At 38.7% G+C, this 18,437-nt stretch overlaps 1 protein-coding gene across 2 annotated transcripts in view; it reads right to left on the bottom strand.

Annotated features, from left to right (window-relative positions):
- Positions 1 to 761: 761 nt before the first annotated feature.
- The window catches only part of STMN2 (stathmin 2), a 39,016-nt gene continuing 21,340 nt past the window's right edge, over positions 762 to 18,437 (bottom strand). For both annotated transcript variants that reach the window (XM_045849450.1, XM_045849451.1), the window contains exons 2-5: positions 15,028 to 15,123; positions 10,888 to 11,060; positions 3,494 to 3,685; positions 762 to 975 (exon numbers count right to left, since the gene is read on the bottom strand). In XM_045849450.1, the coding sequence (XP_045705406.1) occupies positions 916 to 975; positions 3,494 to 3,685; positions 10,888 to 11,060; positions 15,028 to 15,123 (521 nt within the window). In that variant the 3' untranslated portion in view covers positions 762 to 915. The remainder of the gene's footprint in view (positions 976 to 3,493; positions 3,686 to 10,887; positions 11,061 to 15,027; positions 15,124 to 18,437) is intronic.

The following is an 18,437-nucleotide window of genomic DNA, read 5'->3' as shown; positions in this document are numbered from 1 at the left end:
TTTCAATGCAACAACCAACTCACAGTTTCCAAGCGAAAAGTATTCTTCAGTAGCATCATGTACTTGTACTATAGGTAAGAGCTTAAAATGAACATCATCAATCATGGCATCCACAAATGAGCCACCTGACACATTAATTAATTCATTCCATCCAAAGAACTTAAACTAGAGATTTAAGCAATTTCACGGCTGCTGGAACCGTTTGAAATGTAGCACTTTAAAGGTTCGGTTTTTTTTGCTTCTACCCAGATTGACTTCAGGTTTGTTCTCTTATCCATCCTTTTCTAAAACCAAAGCATATTGGTAGCACACAGTCCAGTAGAAGCAAAAGTCAATGCTATGATTGGTGGTTATCCTTAACCTGTTTTTTTTCCATGTTTAGGCAGTACGTAGATTATGGTGTGGAGACATCACACCTATGCATGGTGTAGGGATGGTGTTAGTCAAGTTCAGAGGTGACAGAGCTGTCTAGGCCATTAGGCAATGGTGGAATTCTAGCACCATAGACTGTCTACTGACCCCGTTTTTCTGTTGGAATGAAAATGGCAGGGAAGGGAGTCAGACACAAGGAGCTTCGAAAAGAACAGACCTAGCAAATTCATTTGAGTGGAAAGACACAACATCAAAGCCTGTTACAGGACATGTAAGATTATGAAATAACTTGCATAATGCAATACTTGTATTTTTTAACAAAAATGTAAGTATTTACAAAATAAGATCCAAGGTACTTTTTAAACATCAAGCAAAACATTCTGCAAAGAGACCGTATTGATTTCTTTTATTTTTTGATTCTTTTTTTAATAGTGAGTTCTTTTTAAACCATGTCATACATTTTCCATACTGATATCATGTGATCCATTATGATATAGGCAGGGGGATTTCCCAGCAGTGGGGCATGCCACACCCTCCATTGGCTCAGCCAGACAGTTCCACCTGCAGTTCCTTGTTCCTGCGCACCTCTGCAGCATGCCTCTCCTGAAAAACAAGGAGCAGCAATGTCACCAAGCCTGACGTTTGCTCGACACAGAGTCAGGAGGACCTGCCCCTTCCTTTGCATGCTATGTGCTTGACTGCAAGTAACTCAGTTTGACTTCTGCCTTTAGGAAATTTTCTCATTTTCCAAGAAAGGAAAACATGGGAACCAGTATGTGTCACATTGCAGAAGATCTTACAAGACTTATGGCATCTTTAAAAAACAACTACTGTATTTGATTAAAACTGTGACCAAAAGAGAATTTTAAATATTGTGGGCACTGTATAAATCCAGAGAATAGCAATAAAATGTCATATTGTTTTTCCTCTTGTTTTTTAATGGTGTTTTCCTTTTCCCTAATATTTTAAGGGCTTTATAACTCCTGATGGACACTTTAGGGGCATTAGATACAAAAATGTCCTGGCCTATATCAAAAGATAGTAATCAGAGTAATTGGATGTCCATTTAAATATTTAACCTTGAAGTTATATGTTTAGAGAATATATGTATTAGTGTTAAAATGGTTATACCTGCTTTAACTTATTTTTCTTTTTTTTTTTAAAGATTTTATTTATTTATTTTTAGAGAGGGAAGGGAGGGAGATAGAGAGAGAGAGAGAGAGAGAGAGAGAGAGAGAGAGAGAGAGAGAAAAACATCAATGTGTGGTTGCTGGGGGTTCTGGCCTGCAACCCAGGAATGTACCCTGGCTGGGAATCGAACCTGGGACACTTTGGTTCCCAGCCCGCGCTCAATCCACTGAGCTACGCCAGCCAGGTTAACTTATTTTTCAAAATTAACTATATGTTACAGTTCCCAGTTGGGTCTGAGAAGAGAGCAGCTATTGCTCAGGATCACTGATGCCATCAGGTGGGGAATTTTCCACAGGCTGAACTGAAATGTCCTGCTGCAGTAAGATCAGGGTGTCCCATTCCTAGCAATGCCAAGTGATTTTTGAGGGGAGGGGACCTAGGATGTGAGACAAAGGTGGAGTCACAATTATTCTGTCTAGAACACAGTGGTTCTCTGCTGTCCATGTTACAAGCACCTGTCAGCAGCATCTCCTCGGTTAGTGGTGTGGGAAAGTGGGAACTAAGGACAAATGGAGGAAGACTGACTGGTTCAGGGTCAGGTCTGTAAATTTTAGCCAGTGGAACTTTGCCCTCCTGCATCTCAGCCAAGCTTGACCTGACCCATTTAGGTGAAATCTAATGACATAGTTCTGAGAATATGAAAAGACTAGCTTATATGAGCAAATAAATCTCAACTTTAAGGTTTTGGCTAAGGTACCAGTAGCTGTTCTGGCTTCTGCCCAGGTCACCCTGAACTTCACACATCCTTAGAGCCTCATATGCCCTGCTCTAGCAAAGCTTTCAAAAATTCCTCAAGCATACAGGTGCCCATGAAAATCTCCATGAAATTTAAATGTATATATTTTTAGGGTTTATGTATGATTTCCTTTGGTTCTGGCCTGATATTTGTAGTTAGAGAATGGGAGGGAAAACAAAGAGTCACTGGAATGTCAGGATAAGGCTGCCAGAATCTTAGATGAGATGGTCCAACTCTAATAGATGACATAAAAGTTCCTAAGAAATACTCAGAAAATAGGACACTGATCTTGTTTACTCTGTGTTCTGATGGCAGGGACAGCCCCACACCTCCCTGTACCTCCAGTGCCTGCCACGTAATAGCACCCAGTACAGGAGGGGAGGGTGCTGCTCAGAAAAGGATAGAGGCAGCCTTTTTCAAAGGTCCTCTTTCTCAATGCTCTATCTGATTTTTGGGAATGGACAGAACTGTACTACTCAGAGCTACACTGTCCATTTTCAAAGGTATTTTTAAGGGGTGGTGGTGGAGGTGGTGGTGGCTAGTTAGCACAGAGCCTGCAGAAGGGCAAGAAAAAACATTTTCTGGAGGATCTCCAGCACTGCACCTTCTGACTGATGGGAATCAGTTTATGTATAGGGGCAAGGAGGAAGACACCAGGGTATCAGCACACAAGGAAATGGACATTCCCCAGTAGCTATTCTTTACATTGGTGTCATAGGATATTGTTATAGCCAAATTTTCCATGTAAACATTCCTCCTACATGGAGACAATGGGCTTCCCACCATTCATAAATACTCTGTCCTTTTCTGACAAATATATTTTCCAACTTAATATTTATATACTTATTACATATTAAAGATTAAACTAAAATTAAACATTATATATTTATATTTATTTATGAAGTATTTAATATTTCCAATAGATTGTCTCTGAAGGGTTGCACTGCAGTCTTTCATACATTTGTAAAGCACAAATCAGCCTCCCTGAATCCATTCCCCACTGGAAAGTGTGACAAATTCCAGCCTCCCTTTTGGGTCCCTATTCCCGGCCCACCCTGCAACCCCACTGGGTCAGTCTATACTGGGAGGCCCAGTGCACTGGGGATCTGTCCTCTGCACATGCATGTTTTGATCGTGTCGTGGTGCTCAGTTGTGTCTGAATGAGTGCATCTGCTCAGGCTCTGTGGTGATTACCTTTTCCTGCAGACGTTCAATAATAGCAGCTAGATTAGCCTCGCGGTTCTCCTTAATCTGTTCCATTTTCAGGATCAGCTTTTCCTCTGCCATTTTGCTGAAGTTGTTGTTTTCCTCCAGCGCCTTCTGCAGAACTTCTCGCTCGTGCTCCCGCTTCTCTGCCAGCTGTTTCAGCACCTGGGCCTCCTGAGACTGCGCAAGAGAAACAGTCACTCAAGGCAAGCCGAGGGGAACAGCGCCCCAGACTCCAGTGAGAGTGAGCTCTCAGCAGACGAACAGTCTGTCCAGTCTCCAGCACTGCTGTCCATCCTGTTCTCATACCTCTGGCTCAAGGTTTCCACAGGGTGGTTAGTGGGGAAATGTGGTTAGCTGGACTTTCAGATGTGAATTTTTTGGACAGGCCGTCTTAGAAGAAGAAACATTTAACCCTCATCGAGGAGTTTTTGTTTCTGTTTTTCATAAGTTGCTGCTAAACATTTATACAACAGGGGATGACTGTAGTTAATCACTGGATAGCAACATCCATTGAAGCCTGAGCACAGTAGGCAGGACTGAGGCAAGCTCTGTCTTTTTTCTGGTTCTTTGTTTTTTCGATAAGATGTAGGCTGGGTTCTGCAATGAGCTTGACTCCCTGCTTTCAACAATCTAATCCCCAAATTCACTTTCTTGTTTTATTCCATGCCTGCCTCCTCTGCCCCCCTTTTATTCATGTGCCAAGTTACCTTTCCAGACTTGTCTGCAGTGTGAACAATGTCCATATGGCCACAGACAACAAGTCCTTGTTCGGACCTTTCTGTGACATTCTGAGGTCCCTGGGTCATCTTTGAAACCCCATGGTTGCTCATGATTAGAGCAGAAACTTTTTCTCCACGTTTTAAGGACTGTGACCCTCCTGCAGCAGCAGGGGGAGATAAAGTTCTGTTACAGTGAATGTTAGCAATCACCTAGGAGCTTGGTAAAAGTGTAAATGCTTGGTATCCACCTCTAGAGATTCCAATTCTGTGACTCTTTGGTGAGACCTAGGAATCTATATTTTTGATAAGCATCCCTAGGGGTTATAATACAGTCAGTTCTCAGTCTACTTTTTGAAAAATACACTGGGATTGGCTTTGGTGTCAGGCCTGTGTTCAAGTTTTAGCTGTGTTGGTGACCCTGGACATGTTAACTTGTTTCCATATTCATTTTCTTCTCCACAATTACATACTAATTAATACTGAACTATCCACACTTAAGCCCAAATTATTACCCACTGATTGTTTCTGAGTAATTCCTTGGGATTGCTGATTCTCTGAGATGGCCTTCACAGAACTAAATGTGAGAGTCTAAACAATGGTAGATCAAACATATTCCACAGACTGTGAAGTATTACTACCATTAAAAGCATTAATAGGAAACCATTTTTGTTTGCGGTAGTGGTTGGGGGGCCTCATTGGACAAATCTTGATGTATAAATAATATGAAGTCTAACAGGAGAAGAAACTTCCCTTCAGATAAAATTCTACAGGAATGGTAAAATCAGAAGCCTTAAGAATCCTTGTTGATGTGTTTATTTCAGTGTTGAGGGACTCATTGGGAATTAGAAAGAAAATCCTGGGAACTGGCCCCACTTCTGGTTTTAACCCCATAATGGTTTCATTGACATCTCAGTGGACCCCCCACATTCCTGCTCTATTAGAATGTTCCATAAAACCAACATGAAAAAAAAGAGAAAATGCTCACACAAAATAAGTTAAAAATCAATGGAGTCTTCCTGGAAGAAATATGAAAAATATTTTCTAGGTTCATCCTTGTGACTTTAGGTGGGACTATTGGTAAAGTGTCCCATGTTGTTTTTATTTCCTGCTACTGGGACTACTGAATTGTTTCAGAGAGAAAGAGAGACTGAGTGAAGGTGTGTGTGTGTGTTTAAAGTGTCTCTCTGAGAGCAGCCTTCATGCAATTAATACTTTTTGGCATATGGATAATGATAGTGCCTATCTCATAAGATTGCTTGTGAGCGTCAAATGAAATAATGTTTGCAAGGTAATCAGCACAGTGTTTAATAAGGAGTAAGTTAGTACTGAGCAAATGATAGCCATTATTATGGAAAGTAAAACTCAAAGTCCTGTCACTGGGAGATGATGGCAATTGAACCTATTGGTATGGCTAAACTCAAATGTAAAACTTTGGCTATCTCATGTATGTAGTTATTTGTTCAAACTTTTTTGGTTATTGACATCAGTGGATTCAGGGGGCCTCATGTTGATGACAGTCAACCCTTCCCTGCCTTCCTCCTCCACACCCACACTCACCCACTGAATGGGCTATATAAAATTTTACAGGAAAGTAAGCATCTCAGAGAAATAGGAGGAAACATCTGATCTTTCATCTTGGAAAATTCAGTTCAACCTATGTAGCCCCCAGTCCAGAAAACTCTCTAGAGGGAGAGAAGTCTGGGTTATCACAAAAAAAGGTTTCCATGTGTCCAAGAGCTAGAGATAAAGTTGCAACCTAGGTTTCTCTCCTAACAGACAGGAAACCATGTGGCAGCTTCAGGAGAGAAAACCACATAGATCAAAATAAACCATGTCAAAATCCTCTATCTATAGCAGCCCTTTTGGATGGTTATCCTCTGTGCTAAAAGCAGGTAGATATGTGAAACTTCTAGTCGGTGAGTTAGGAGGTCCTTCCCTTTTTTCCTCCTTAGACTATCCAACATGGCCCTAGATAGGACCTACCTGGATGGATAGAAGCTACCTGGGTTTTCCATGGCTACTTTTTGGAGAGGGAGCTGGGAGAATTACCGTGAATAGCTATCAAGAGGCAACTACATGATTTTTAATTTTCAGATGCTCAAACTAACTTTGGCACTTTTCATTCTTAATTGTCTTTTGTGAAAGAGCTAATGACATTCAGGAGACAGCAGGGGAGAAGGCCCGAGAAAGGAAGCCCTTGGAATTTAAAAGGCTAAAATAACAACATACACCCTTTAAAACATTTTGCCTTGGTGGGACATGCTTGTTCTGTGTGAGCAAACATCCACAGGCACCACTGCCAGTGATGGAGAGAAGTCTGTTGCATTTACTAGAGTGGTGTTTGGCTGGGTTGAAATGCCCCAATTAATGGTGTTAGTACTTCTGCAGTGACTGGGGCTAAATGAGATTACCCAGCCTAGGTGTCAAGTGCATTCTGTTAGCACAATTAGTGGGGTGAAACAGAAACAGAAGGCAAGCAGTACAGAGTGTTCTCATGTGAGATCCCTTCCACGTGACACAGGCTGGCCACACTCAGGGCTTCTGAGGTACCTTCCAATATACTGGAAGGGACTGTTACAGCCACCATTGTCTCAACTAATGCATTGGTAGGACCTAGTAATAATCTATGTTCCTAATATTTAAAGCTCAAGTCCATGAAAAAAATTACAGGATGAGAAGTTGATTACAAAATGAATTCTTTACTGAGAAAATATTTATGGCTCCCTATTTTGGTCCTTCCTCACTGGTGCTCAACTCTTAAACAGGTTCTTCAGGGAGCTAATAGTCTTGAGGGCCTTTCCTTGGTTCCTATGTCTCTGTATCTGCACTGCTATGGAAAATCATAGTTATTTTCTCTTTCATAGCCTAGCATCTCGATAACCACTGCCTGTAACTTCTCTAACTTGCTTCTTGGAGAAATAATGTTCTCTCATTAATCTTGCTGAATCCTCCAGTCACAGCCTCAAGGAAGAAAATTGGTTCTGATCCCAGTATTTTACCAATGAGCAAATAAGCATTTATTCAAGAAAAGTACATGAAAACATGACAGGAAATGAGTATGAGGATGAAGGATAAAAATTAGATCTATAGAAGTAGAAGCAGTTGCCTTCATTTTTGTAGAAGTCAAGTCCTCACTTCATGGTCAAATAAGTCCTTTTACTTTATCCCTTGCTTATATAGATTAGCAGAGAGCAATCTTGATTGCACTGACTGACAGGGAGGCTAAACAGCTGGGATTTGCTGAAAGCTATTAAAAATAAATTTGTTCAAGGGAAAAGGATCTGGCCATGAAGGGACATTTCTGAAGCTATTCAGAAATGTACCTAATGTAGAAGTTCACTGAAATACTAAAATAGAAAATTAGGGCATAAGAATGATCAGCTGATATAATGGAAATGCCAAGGTGAAGTATTTGTAGAACCGAGACATCCACCACGGCATTCTGGTAGACTAAGGAAGCTTTTCTATCCTGCCCTTGTAATAACAGAAGTGTGTTATTACCAAACAGCTTCTCTAGACATAAACCTTCTCACACTGATCTCAAAATCACTGGAGTAAGTACATGAGAGGCACACAAAGGGAGAAATAATGAGCCTGGGAAAAGAGTTATTGTACATTTAGGAGCACTTGAACATTTTCCAAATAGGTTTATTACCATTTCTTATGTTACTGAGTATAAGAGTTAATTGCTGTGCAAATGAAATGGAAGATAAATTTGAGTTAAGTGGTTTATAAAACTCACTTTAATGCTAGGTACACATAGGAGGTTTAAGGCTACATTTAGATAGGTCTAGTTTTCCATTTACTTCTAAGGTAAATGTACCTTCCTATCCCACTATTTCCTTGTCCCTTCTCATCATTTGTATATATTACTTGCTGTCTAGAACCACTTATCAGACACTAGATGTCATTGTAATAGGTTAAATGATACCTTTAATTACTGAATTACTGTTAACAATGAAAGAAAATGTTAAACCAAATAAAGTTATAAATAATGCCTTATTAAAATATGACGAATGAATATAATTGTATGAAACAAAAAGGTGTGATCTTCACTTTGTGCTGAAGGATCAGAAGTAGGCTAAGAAATATAAAATGATTAAAATCTAAAGGTCTTTAGAATGAACCTGTCAGCTAAAGCCTGTAATGTATTTACTGTGGGTGACTCCTTGGAACAGAACTATGGAGGAGGGAGTGACACCCATGAGGAGTCTGTAGCCCACAGGCAGGATATCTGAGGAGCAGAAAGCCTCCTGATTGTTGAGTCACGAATAATCCAGCATTTTAGTTCAGAATCCATTGCTATGCAAAGTGCTACTTCTTTTCCTGGGTTTGACTTTAATTGCCATTTATAACGTGAGATGCCAACAAATAGAAAATATAAGTCTATCAAGTTTGGTGACTAATGATCCACTTTTATGCCATTTTATTAAAAACAAGCAACACATCTTTCTTTCTGAGATTCAGTGACTTTAGAGTTGATTATGCCAATATTGTCGGTATGCCATTATAAATCACTGGACCGGTTTGAGTAGCATTCTTTTTAATTTAATCTATTTTAGCATGAGATTTTATCAGTGTCATTTAAATCCTTAACTTTTCATAATTTTTTTCATAATGTTATTTTTTCAAGCCACTTAATAATATTTGTTACCTATTAACTTTTCTTTCTTTGTATAAAGAATTTGAAAAATAATATTCTTAATATTTAAAAATGTTTAGAAATACATTGTATGTTAGCATTCCAGTATCTGTGTTAATGGGAAGCTTCTTTTATAAAATTGTGAATTTGCTAGACCATCATATCTGTGAGGTCAGGAACTGGATGGATTTGTACCCAACAATAGCTAACAGTGTGTTCACAGTGCTTGTTATATGTCTTATGACTACTATAAGTAACTCTTATAGTTACTCTTTTAATTATCACAATACCTCTGTGCTATAGATCCAATTATTTGTCTCATTTTACAGGTAGGTAAAATAGGATATAGAGTTTAGTGACTGGCTTAAAGTCATACAGCTGTTAAATGGTGGTGCCAAACTTTGAATCACAGGCATTCTCTTAGCCATGTACACTTAACCACTATGCTTTAAAAACACTCTTAAACACTGTGTTTGGCTTGGAATGTCCATATAATTTACTGTCCAAACTGGGACACTGATGGGATTGAAATAATAATAATGATATCAAAATAGCAGGAGTCAGCTGGAGTTGTCCTGAGCCAACTGGGATGTATGGTTAGCTTAGCTCTTCTGCCTCTTGCTAAATAAATGTCTGTTGAATAAATAAATGGATGGATGGAAGGATGGATGGGTGGACGACAAATTGTTCATATCATTTCACCCATGTGAGTCAGTTGCAGTTTGGAAACATTGATTTCAAAACATGAGCTTCAAGCTGACCTCATGAAATAATATGGTCTCATGGAGGTGAACACTAATTCTCAGAGACGATAAAAAAGGGAGATGTCTTTTAGCCATGTGGTCAATTTCTAGTTCAACTCAGTTATATAAAGGTATAATTGTGGGTAAGTTGTTGCTCAGGGACAGGAATATTACCAGGATCATAAGTAGTTAACTCAGGGAGTTTTATGAAAACTCCCAGTTAATTTGATCACCTTTGCATTGTTCTTGTTTTTCCTTTAATAGTTTCTTTCAAATTAAATACGTAACCTAGAACCATAACGATGTTGAATTTTCATCTCTAAGTTTCCATTTTAGCTCAGTCACTGAGTTTGTATTCTAATCAAGTCACGGCATCTGCATATATGAATCCTATGCCGGTGACCTCTAACATACCAGCACTTGGGTGAGAACTTGGCCTTGAGTGTGTGTGCTCTCTCCCATTACAGCTCATTATTTATATCTGTCAGCAGCAAAGTCTTGATGGGCTGTAACTGAATAACCTAAATTAATTAGCTTATTACCTAAAGGTATTAGGTGAATTACCTAAAATAATTCCATTTGGGTTGAATAAAGGTATTTTGATGGGATGGACTCCCATAATCACATAGTTGGTAACAATATATTCAGACATAATTTCTATCACTGTGTTTAAAGTCCTTGGGATTTCTGAGTGCCTTCCATTTTTAACACCCTTGACTTTTCTTTGTCATCTGATTGTGGAAAATTGAAATTTGTTAAAAGAAAAGATCTCTAATACAAATAGGGACCAATGGGAAAAAGAGAAAAAATGCCACCAAGGCTTAGAAGTGAGTAGAGGAAGATAGTCATAGATCCCAAAGAGGGTCCTCATCTTGGGAGGAGCAACTTCAAGGGCAAGTAGCCAAGCCTTGAGGAGGACAGAGCAACCTCCTGGTGTTTATCATGAGGGAAAGCCACTTTTATAATAAGGGATCCAAATGGAGGAGGGGTACCAGGGTATTAAAGTTCTTTCAGTGTCTGAGACCTCTGGCTTGGCAAGTCTAAAAGCAGTAGTCTTTGCTTGAAGTAGGCTGACTCTAGGTCTACTGAAGACGTACACATATTCAAGAGTCATTGTCTTCTGGAACTTCTGCTTGGTGTATGGGTGTGTGTTGTGCATGTGTGTGAGAGAGACTGGGTACATAAATCTCTACTCACTATGTTATACACCTGAAGCTATTATAACCTATGTCAACTACAATTAAAAATAAATTTAAAGAAATTATGGAAAATTACCTTTCTTCTTTCCTCAGCGGCCTCTAGTTTTTTCTGGATCTCCTCCAGGGACAGGTCTTTCTTCTTTGGAGAAGCTAAAGTTCGTGGGGCTTCTGAGATGGGAGATGGTGGCTTTAAGATCAGCTCAAAAGCTTGGCCAGAGGCACGTTTGTTGATTTGCTTCACTTCCATGTCTGAGAAATAAATATTTGAGAATGTTAAGCATACAGAGCATGATGCATCATCTTAGTTTAATAATTTGAATTCTAGCAATTGAAAATAACATTGCTACCCTGTCAAATAGGAATAAAATGCAGCATAGGATCATTTGCTCTACCTTGTTTTGAAGATATAAGACCTCTTTCTTCAGTATAATTATAGATATATTTTAACAAAATAAATATTTACAGCGATGGGGAATTCAACAATGTCCATAGGGAGTTGAGTAATGGCAGGGATACTTAGGAAAATATAGCCTGAATTGATTTTAATCTAAACTTTATTTTCCTTTGATTAAATATGAGCTTCACATGAAAAGCAAGTAGCACAGATATAGGTGTTTGTGTGTGTATAAGTTACTATGGCTGGAGGCATTTTCAGACTAACTGATGATGGAAATAACAAAGTTCTCCAGTTCCTATATATAATCCTGTGGTTGGAAATTGCAGGAGCTGTTAGAATGAATGTAGCTCCCTGAGGGGATGGAAACGCTGGGCCCCGGCATTGCTCCTGTGCAAAGCACCTTGCCTGTTCCCTGTGTACCCTTCGGTGCATTTGTTGAACAGAGTTGTCATTGGGCTTGTGTAGTGTCCACTCTGAGAAAGACACTGTGATGGAGTCCCTGTCTTCAAGGTGCTTAGAGTCTAGCAGGGACAATAAAACAAGATCCCACTGTAATATCGTTGTTTCTACTTTGTTGCTTCTTAGAACAACTTCCTTCAGGATGTCTCCAGACAGGAGCCTGGAAAGGGTTACTGTGTTGGAGGAGGAAAAGGTGACATCTGCTTAGCTAAGTCACACACTGTGTGCATTTAGCAACTGAAGAATGGTTAGCCATGTTTTTCACTGGCAGCTTAGGTGCAAAAGATAAGCAGAATGGCAGACCCTCCAGTTTTAATGCTGTATAATATGATTTATAATATAAAGTAATATAATTTGTAATATAAAATAGAGTGATAGCTAACATCTGTTATGGCATTTATGATTACACAACTTAAACTTAGGAAAAGATAATGATTTCTTAGAAGCTCATTGGACAGCTCTCATTTTTAGATGAGTGTAGCATATTTGGGGTCCTGGACTGCCCCCTGGTCCAGGCTTGTTCTGCTCTCTGAACGCTAGCACATTTTCTGCTCTGTCTCTGCATCTTACAGGTATTCAAAAATTGCTATCATTTTCCACTCCAAGTTCTACCCCTGCAGGTTAAAACATCCTCAGTGCCCCAGAATGACCATTTCTAGATCTTTACCCTTGCACTGCTCCTTAATCCTAAAGTGTTCTCTAATTATTAATGTCCCTTTAGAGCTGTGGCAACCAAACTGGCTAGGTGTCTAGGTAAGTTCTGACTAGAGAGAGTGCAGTAGAAATATTGCTTCTCCTGATGCAAATTCTATGCTTTCATTAAAGTTCTTTTGTTTGGTTAGTGCACTTTGAAATTATAGTCAAATGAAACCCAGATGCACAGGAAGTGACCTTAGATCCTCAAAGGCCAACAGACAAGGCTGAAAAAACCAGTTCAATATGTGTATTAGATGTGATGTGGGTGGTTTTCACAAATGTAAAAATGTTTTTAATTTTCTTGAAGGTGTCCAAGTTTATAGTTATATCTTTAATAAAATTCAATAAAAATTATAGGACCTTATGAAAAAGGATGTGAAGATAAATAAAGGATGTGAAGGCAAATAAAAATGTCTTGTTTGATAAGGTGATGGGATTCTAGGCTTAGGTTAGACATCCAGGAATCGGAACTGCCTGTATTTGCAACCAAATAGTAAGCACCCCTCACTAGCTGTGTGACACAGGAAGTTAGTTAACTTCTTTAAGCTTTTACTGCCTCATCTAAAAGATGCAGAAAAAGAGTACATTTCTTATAAGATTGTTGTGATAATTAAAAGGTAAAAGATACTTGTCCAAATTCATCAAATTATATCCATTAAAGTATGCAGTGTTTTGTAAAGTACGTAGTGTGTCAATTATTGCTCAATAAAGCTGTTTTAAAAAATTAAATTACCAAGATGTTCTAAAAAAAACTATACTAAATGTAAAGCTCAGGCCATTTACACTAAGTGCATGTTAATGTAAATAATGATGATAATAATATTATGTTACATCTTTGTTATCATAATTATTGTTATATAATTATTATTATTATTAGATAATATTTGTCTGCAATAAACCCTTCAAGTTATTATCTAAATAGAAATACAAGGCAAGGTTAAAGGCTTTAGAAATTTAAAATTCTCTACCAATTCTTTTAGGAAGCAGAGCATGAGTAATGCTGAATTGTCTGTTCAACATCTAAGACTGAGCTTATATATAACGTCTGACTTCTTTTCCCTGTCAATCCCTAAGCCAGCAGAAACTGTCATTGTCCTTTCTGTCCAACCAGTACACCTTGTACATCCTCTTTCTCAGCATGTGACCACACTCCATCTCCTTATTGACTTTTATAGTGTAGTGCTTTTCTAGGTCCTGAGTTCCTGGAAGGAGCTGCCTGTGCTGTGTCTACCTTGGAGCCTCAGTGACAGCACACAGTGAGATACTGGAATCACAGAAGAAACAGCTAGAATACTAGTCATAGCTGCACCCAGCAGATTAAGGATCCATCTCATTTATTTGTTGACTGAATGAACTTGTACAAAGTTGGCATTGGGTCTACATTCTAATGAGAATTTGTCAGACAAAGGATATTTCCTTAGGAAACAGTGGACTAACATTTATGATGTTTGTGTGATGATAGAATCATTTTGGCAAGAAAAATGCCATTGAGTCCCAGAATAGGCTTTAAAGGCACAGGGGGTTAATGGCCACAGATCCTGTCACCTGAACTGCATTTCTTTACCCATGTGGAAAAGAAAAATAATTGTGAGCCAAACAGCCAGCAAAATATACTTCAGCTACATCTACTACATGTGAAACTGTATCAAACATTTTGATTATATTGACGGAATTAAGTGAGGATGGTATTGTTGATAATAATAGTTACCATTTTTGGTACTTACAAGGGGCCAAGGTCGGTGCTAAGTGTTTGACTTGCATTACTTAGCCACATCACCCCTGAGAGGACGGCATTACACTTAAATAAGGCTCAGAGATCCTATGTGGCTTACCAGAGGTCATGTGGCTAGCGGCAGAGCCAGGAGGGAGCAGAATGAATCAGGATAAATCAGTCTGAATGGATTATACTGCAAACAGTGTATAGCCAGACAATTCTGGAGTGTTTCTTTTTAAATCCTCTTTATCTGGGGCCTCAGTCATAAATCAGTTTTATAATTGGAACTTATTAGGTTGTTGATATGCATACACCAAATATGGGAACTTTATAAAGATTATACTAAAGCAAAAACTGGGATGGCAGTTGATTTTTCTCTCCCGAGTTTTCTAAGTATGAACATTTTTCTTGAAAATTATGATCTGCTATAATTAGAACTTAGCACATTATATTATTTGCAAAGAAAAGCCTTGGACATTTTGTAGATATTGATATGCTAGACATGACTGCAATTACAATTAAGCCATGTTTTTTTTTTTAAGATTTTATTTATTTATTTTTAGAGAGGGAAGGGAGGGAGAAAGAGAGAGAGAGAGAGAAACATCAATGTGCGGTTGCTGGGGGTCATGGCCTGCAACCCAGGCATGTACCCTGAATGGGAATCGAACCTGCGACACTTTGGTTCGCAGCCTGTGCTCAATGCACTGAGCTAAGCCAGCCGGGGCTAAGCCATGTTTTTAAGAGATGTTAATGTGTTGTTATTAGCACCAAACTTAAACTGTTTTGAACAATAGGCAATCAGTAAGGCCTAATAGCTACACACAGCAAGTCAATAGCAAAAACCACCAAATACCAATTTAATTTTATCAGGAGTTGTGAGAGAGAAATGAATTCATCTAAGCTTTTCCAAATGATCTAGCTGCCAGGGGCATTTCCATTGTCAAACTCACCATCATAGGTGTAGATATTGATGTTTCGAGGTTCTGGGTAAAAGCAGGAGCAAATCAGTGAGAGCATGGACAGCTCCTTCATTTTTTCCTTGTAGGCTGAAACAAAGGACTTACAATTAGAATCTTTCATTTTCTTTATTTCAGTGTCACTGGTTACATTTTGCTTGCTCGTTTGTTTTGTTCATTAGGTTCAACTTGCAGGTGAGATCATATGAGAGAGAGTGGGGAAAGGGATAATGGGGGGAAATAGGGGAAGGGCTGTCAAGGAACATGTATAGAGGACACATGGACAAAGCCAAAGGGGTAGGTTTGAGGGTGGGAGGTGGGGATGGGTGGGGTGGGGGACATGGTGGGGTGAAAATAGAGACAACTGTACTTGAACAACAATAAGAAAAAAACTTTCATTTTCTATGTCCTCTTAATGTGTCATTTAATTTGAATAGTAATAGCCTTCTCCAGAATGTGTATGGCCAGTGACCCCACTTTGCTCTCTTTCACAAAATATAAATGGATGAAAAATTAAAACTGAACTCCAAAGTGCATACTCCTCATTACAGAAAACATAAATCACTTCTTGTAGCAGATTAGGTAAGAAGTAGGAGGCAGGGAATTAGAATAAGGAAGGTGGAAGGGATTGAGATCCAGCAGGACAGGAGGGAGAGACAGGAAATAACTGGAGGAAGCAGAAACAGAAAATTAGTAGAGAGATCCATTCTAGTTTATGTGAATGTCTGTTTTATATAAGTGAGATTCAGGAGGTGTTCTTTGCTGGTTCAGTCTGAATGGTTACATTTTCATTTGGAGATAGGCAGAGAACTCATTAGGATGATTAGTAAGTGGATACATACTCTAGGATCCTATGCTGCTGCTTTCTCTTCATCCCCAACTTCATTTTCTTATGTTTCCATTTTTCAACACGCACTGAAAACTTGGTCTAAAACCTGATAAGGATATCTTTTGCTCTTTGAAAAACCCAGTTTGGGTGTTCACCTGGCCTAGCAGCTGCAGGAGCTCAGATGAGCACCTCTTTCCTCCTTATCTCCACCTCCCCATTTCATTTTCCCCTTTCTTCTTCAAGGGTATCCTTCTCAGGTGACCTTGGAAGGCATTGTAGCACTGTTGATTGCCACCAGGACAAGTGATGAGCAGGTGATTCTCTCATCTTTGTGATTCTTTAATTAAAGATATTAATAAATTAATAAATTAATAAAAATGGGGAAAAAATCATAGGTATATTGTGCTCTCATTTGTGAGCAATTATAAACAGATGGTGATAATATAACATATTGAACCTTATAGGTAACTTTTGCCTTTTGGCAGAGTCTTCTTATCATTGCTGCAACCCAAGGGAGAGTGAATACTTTGGGAAGATGGAAACTCTCAGAAGATTAGTTTGGGTGCTACAGACAGGCACATCACTTGTTGGCCAACAAGAAACAGATTTAACATGCAGATGCTCTAGATCTATGGAATGTTAGATTGGGAAGGTCCTGAGAGAGCACTTAGTCAACTGTCCACTCACCTCACCACCAGTTTTGCAAATGAAACAGGCCCACAGAGGGCAAATTCATATGTGGCCAATGACAAAGCTGGGCCTCTGAATAAAATGCAGTAAATTAATCTCAAAGTTGCCAACAGGTGGTCAGGAATGGCTTTAGAGTCAGAGTTGCTAGATTTAGAAAATAAGTGTATAAGACACCTAGTCAAGTTTAATCCAAATATTGAATGGGACATACTAAAAGTCATTCTTTGCTTTTCTGAAATTCAAATTTAACTGGATGTCTTGTATGTCACATGGCAACCAGAACAAATGGAACTGGATCAGAGTAGCATTGAGGAAATCAGAGGAGGAGGCATACTTATTGTTGACATTGAATTGGGGTTCTAAAGAGCCTGTATGGAACACTCTTGTGGACTCTGAGTTCACAGAAGGATTGATAACTCCAGAAAGTACCATTCACCTTTCAATCTTGGGGAATGGCATCCACTGTGCTCTAGGTGACAGCACTGTCATAGACTGTCTATGATAGAGTTGTCATAGACCACACAACAAGGATAGTAAGTCCTCCTGGGAATCAATTCTGCTCCAAGATTTTGGGTAAGATGTTTGGAAATGTTACTCATGTAAAAGAATTGTGACTTAAAACATTATATTTACATGAAAACAAGCATGAATATATTTTATCTAAGAATGTTAGAATATCAGGAATTTTAAGTAAATAAATTTAAGCTTGGGAGTTTAGTTTTGAGTCAACCATTAGCAATATTTTTGTGAGAATGTTTGAGAAGCCCAATGTCTGGCTGGGTAGCTGTAAGACCTGGTTTGCTGGCACAGTTCTGGTTTAAGCCCATCATTAATGCCCTGTTTTGCTGTCAAGGTTTGGCCATTATATTCATCTTAGAAATAAGGAGCCATTGAACATTTCCAAAGTAGGGGTTACCTGACAAAAGCCTCTTCTTACATTTATTTGACCATTTTATATAGGAAAGATTTGTCACTAGAAGACACACTTAAGAATCAACTGAATAAACTTTAGTGGATAATGTGGTATGACTTTGGAAGATGGTAGTGCAAAGGGAAATGCAAGAGACTGTATGAAAGAAGCACTGTTAGGAAATAATATCTGACTGTGGGGCTCAGAGCAGAGAGAGGGGAGAAATCTGTGTGGATGGTGGTCAAGGGAAGCTTTCCAGAGAAAGTATCACTAAAACTGAGTCCAGTAGGGGAGTTGTCCTCATAGAAAATAGGGCATAAGTCGAGATGCTGAAATATATATGATCTGGATAAACCTTTGTACTAGCAATAAAAAAATCCCAAGCAAATTCAAAGACTATTAGAAACATGCTGATAATGTCACTATTATTTTGATATTTCATACTTTGAAATGATAATAATTTTTATTGGTTTTTGAAAATCAGCATATGTTAATCTTTTCACAACATCCCAATACCAAGCAGAGTTGTATACATGTTGCAAGGATGTAGGAGGTGGTAGGTAATTCCAAATAATGTTTTTCATAGTTGGTTTCATTTTCTATTAACTATTAACATTTTCAAGTAAGAGTATTTCTCCAGTGAATTTACTTAAAATTAAGCCCACAAGATGCATAATGATTGTGTAGCAAATCCAGTCAACCTAAAGATGTATGAACAATCATAGTTCTTCCACTCTTCCGAATTGCTATAATGAACTCTGAATAATGGTATCAGCTATTGATTGAGCACACACAATGTAGCAGGCATGGTGCTAAGCTGTTTACATGCATATTTTCATATAGTCACCTCAGTAATGCTTTGATAGAGGTAATATAGTTAGTCCAGATTTACAGATGAAATACTCAGAAGTGAACCTGCCCAATGTGCGAGTTTAGTTTGAACATAACTATTCACTTTATCCAATAATTTGCTCA

Source organism: Phyllostomus hastatus, unplaced genomic scaffold (genome assembly GCF_019186645.2).
Source record: "Phyllostomus hastatus isolate PE091 unplaced genomic scaffold, TTU_PhHast_1.1 phas_contig_65, whole genome shotgun sequence".
Lineage (NCBI taxonomy): Eukaryota > Metazoa > Chordata > Mammalia > Chiroptera > Phyllostomidae > Phyllostomus > Phyllostomus hastatus.
The sequence above is the reverse complement of the archived record's forward strand: the minus strand, read 5'-3'. Positions and strand labels throughout refer to the sequence as shown.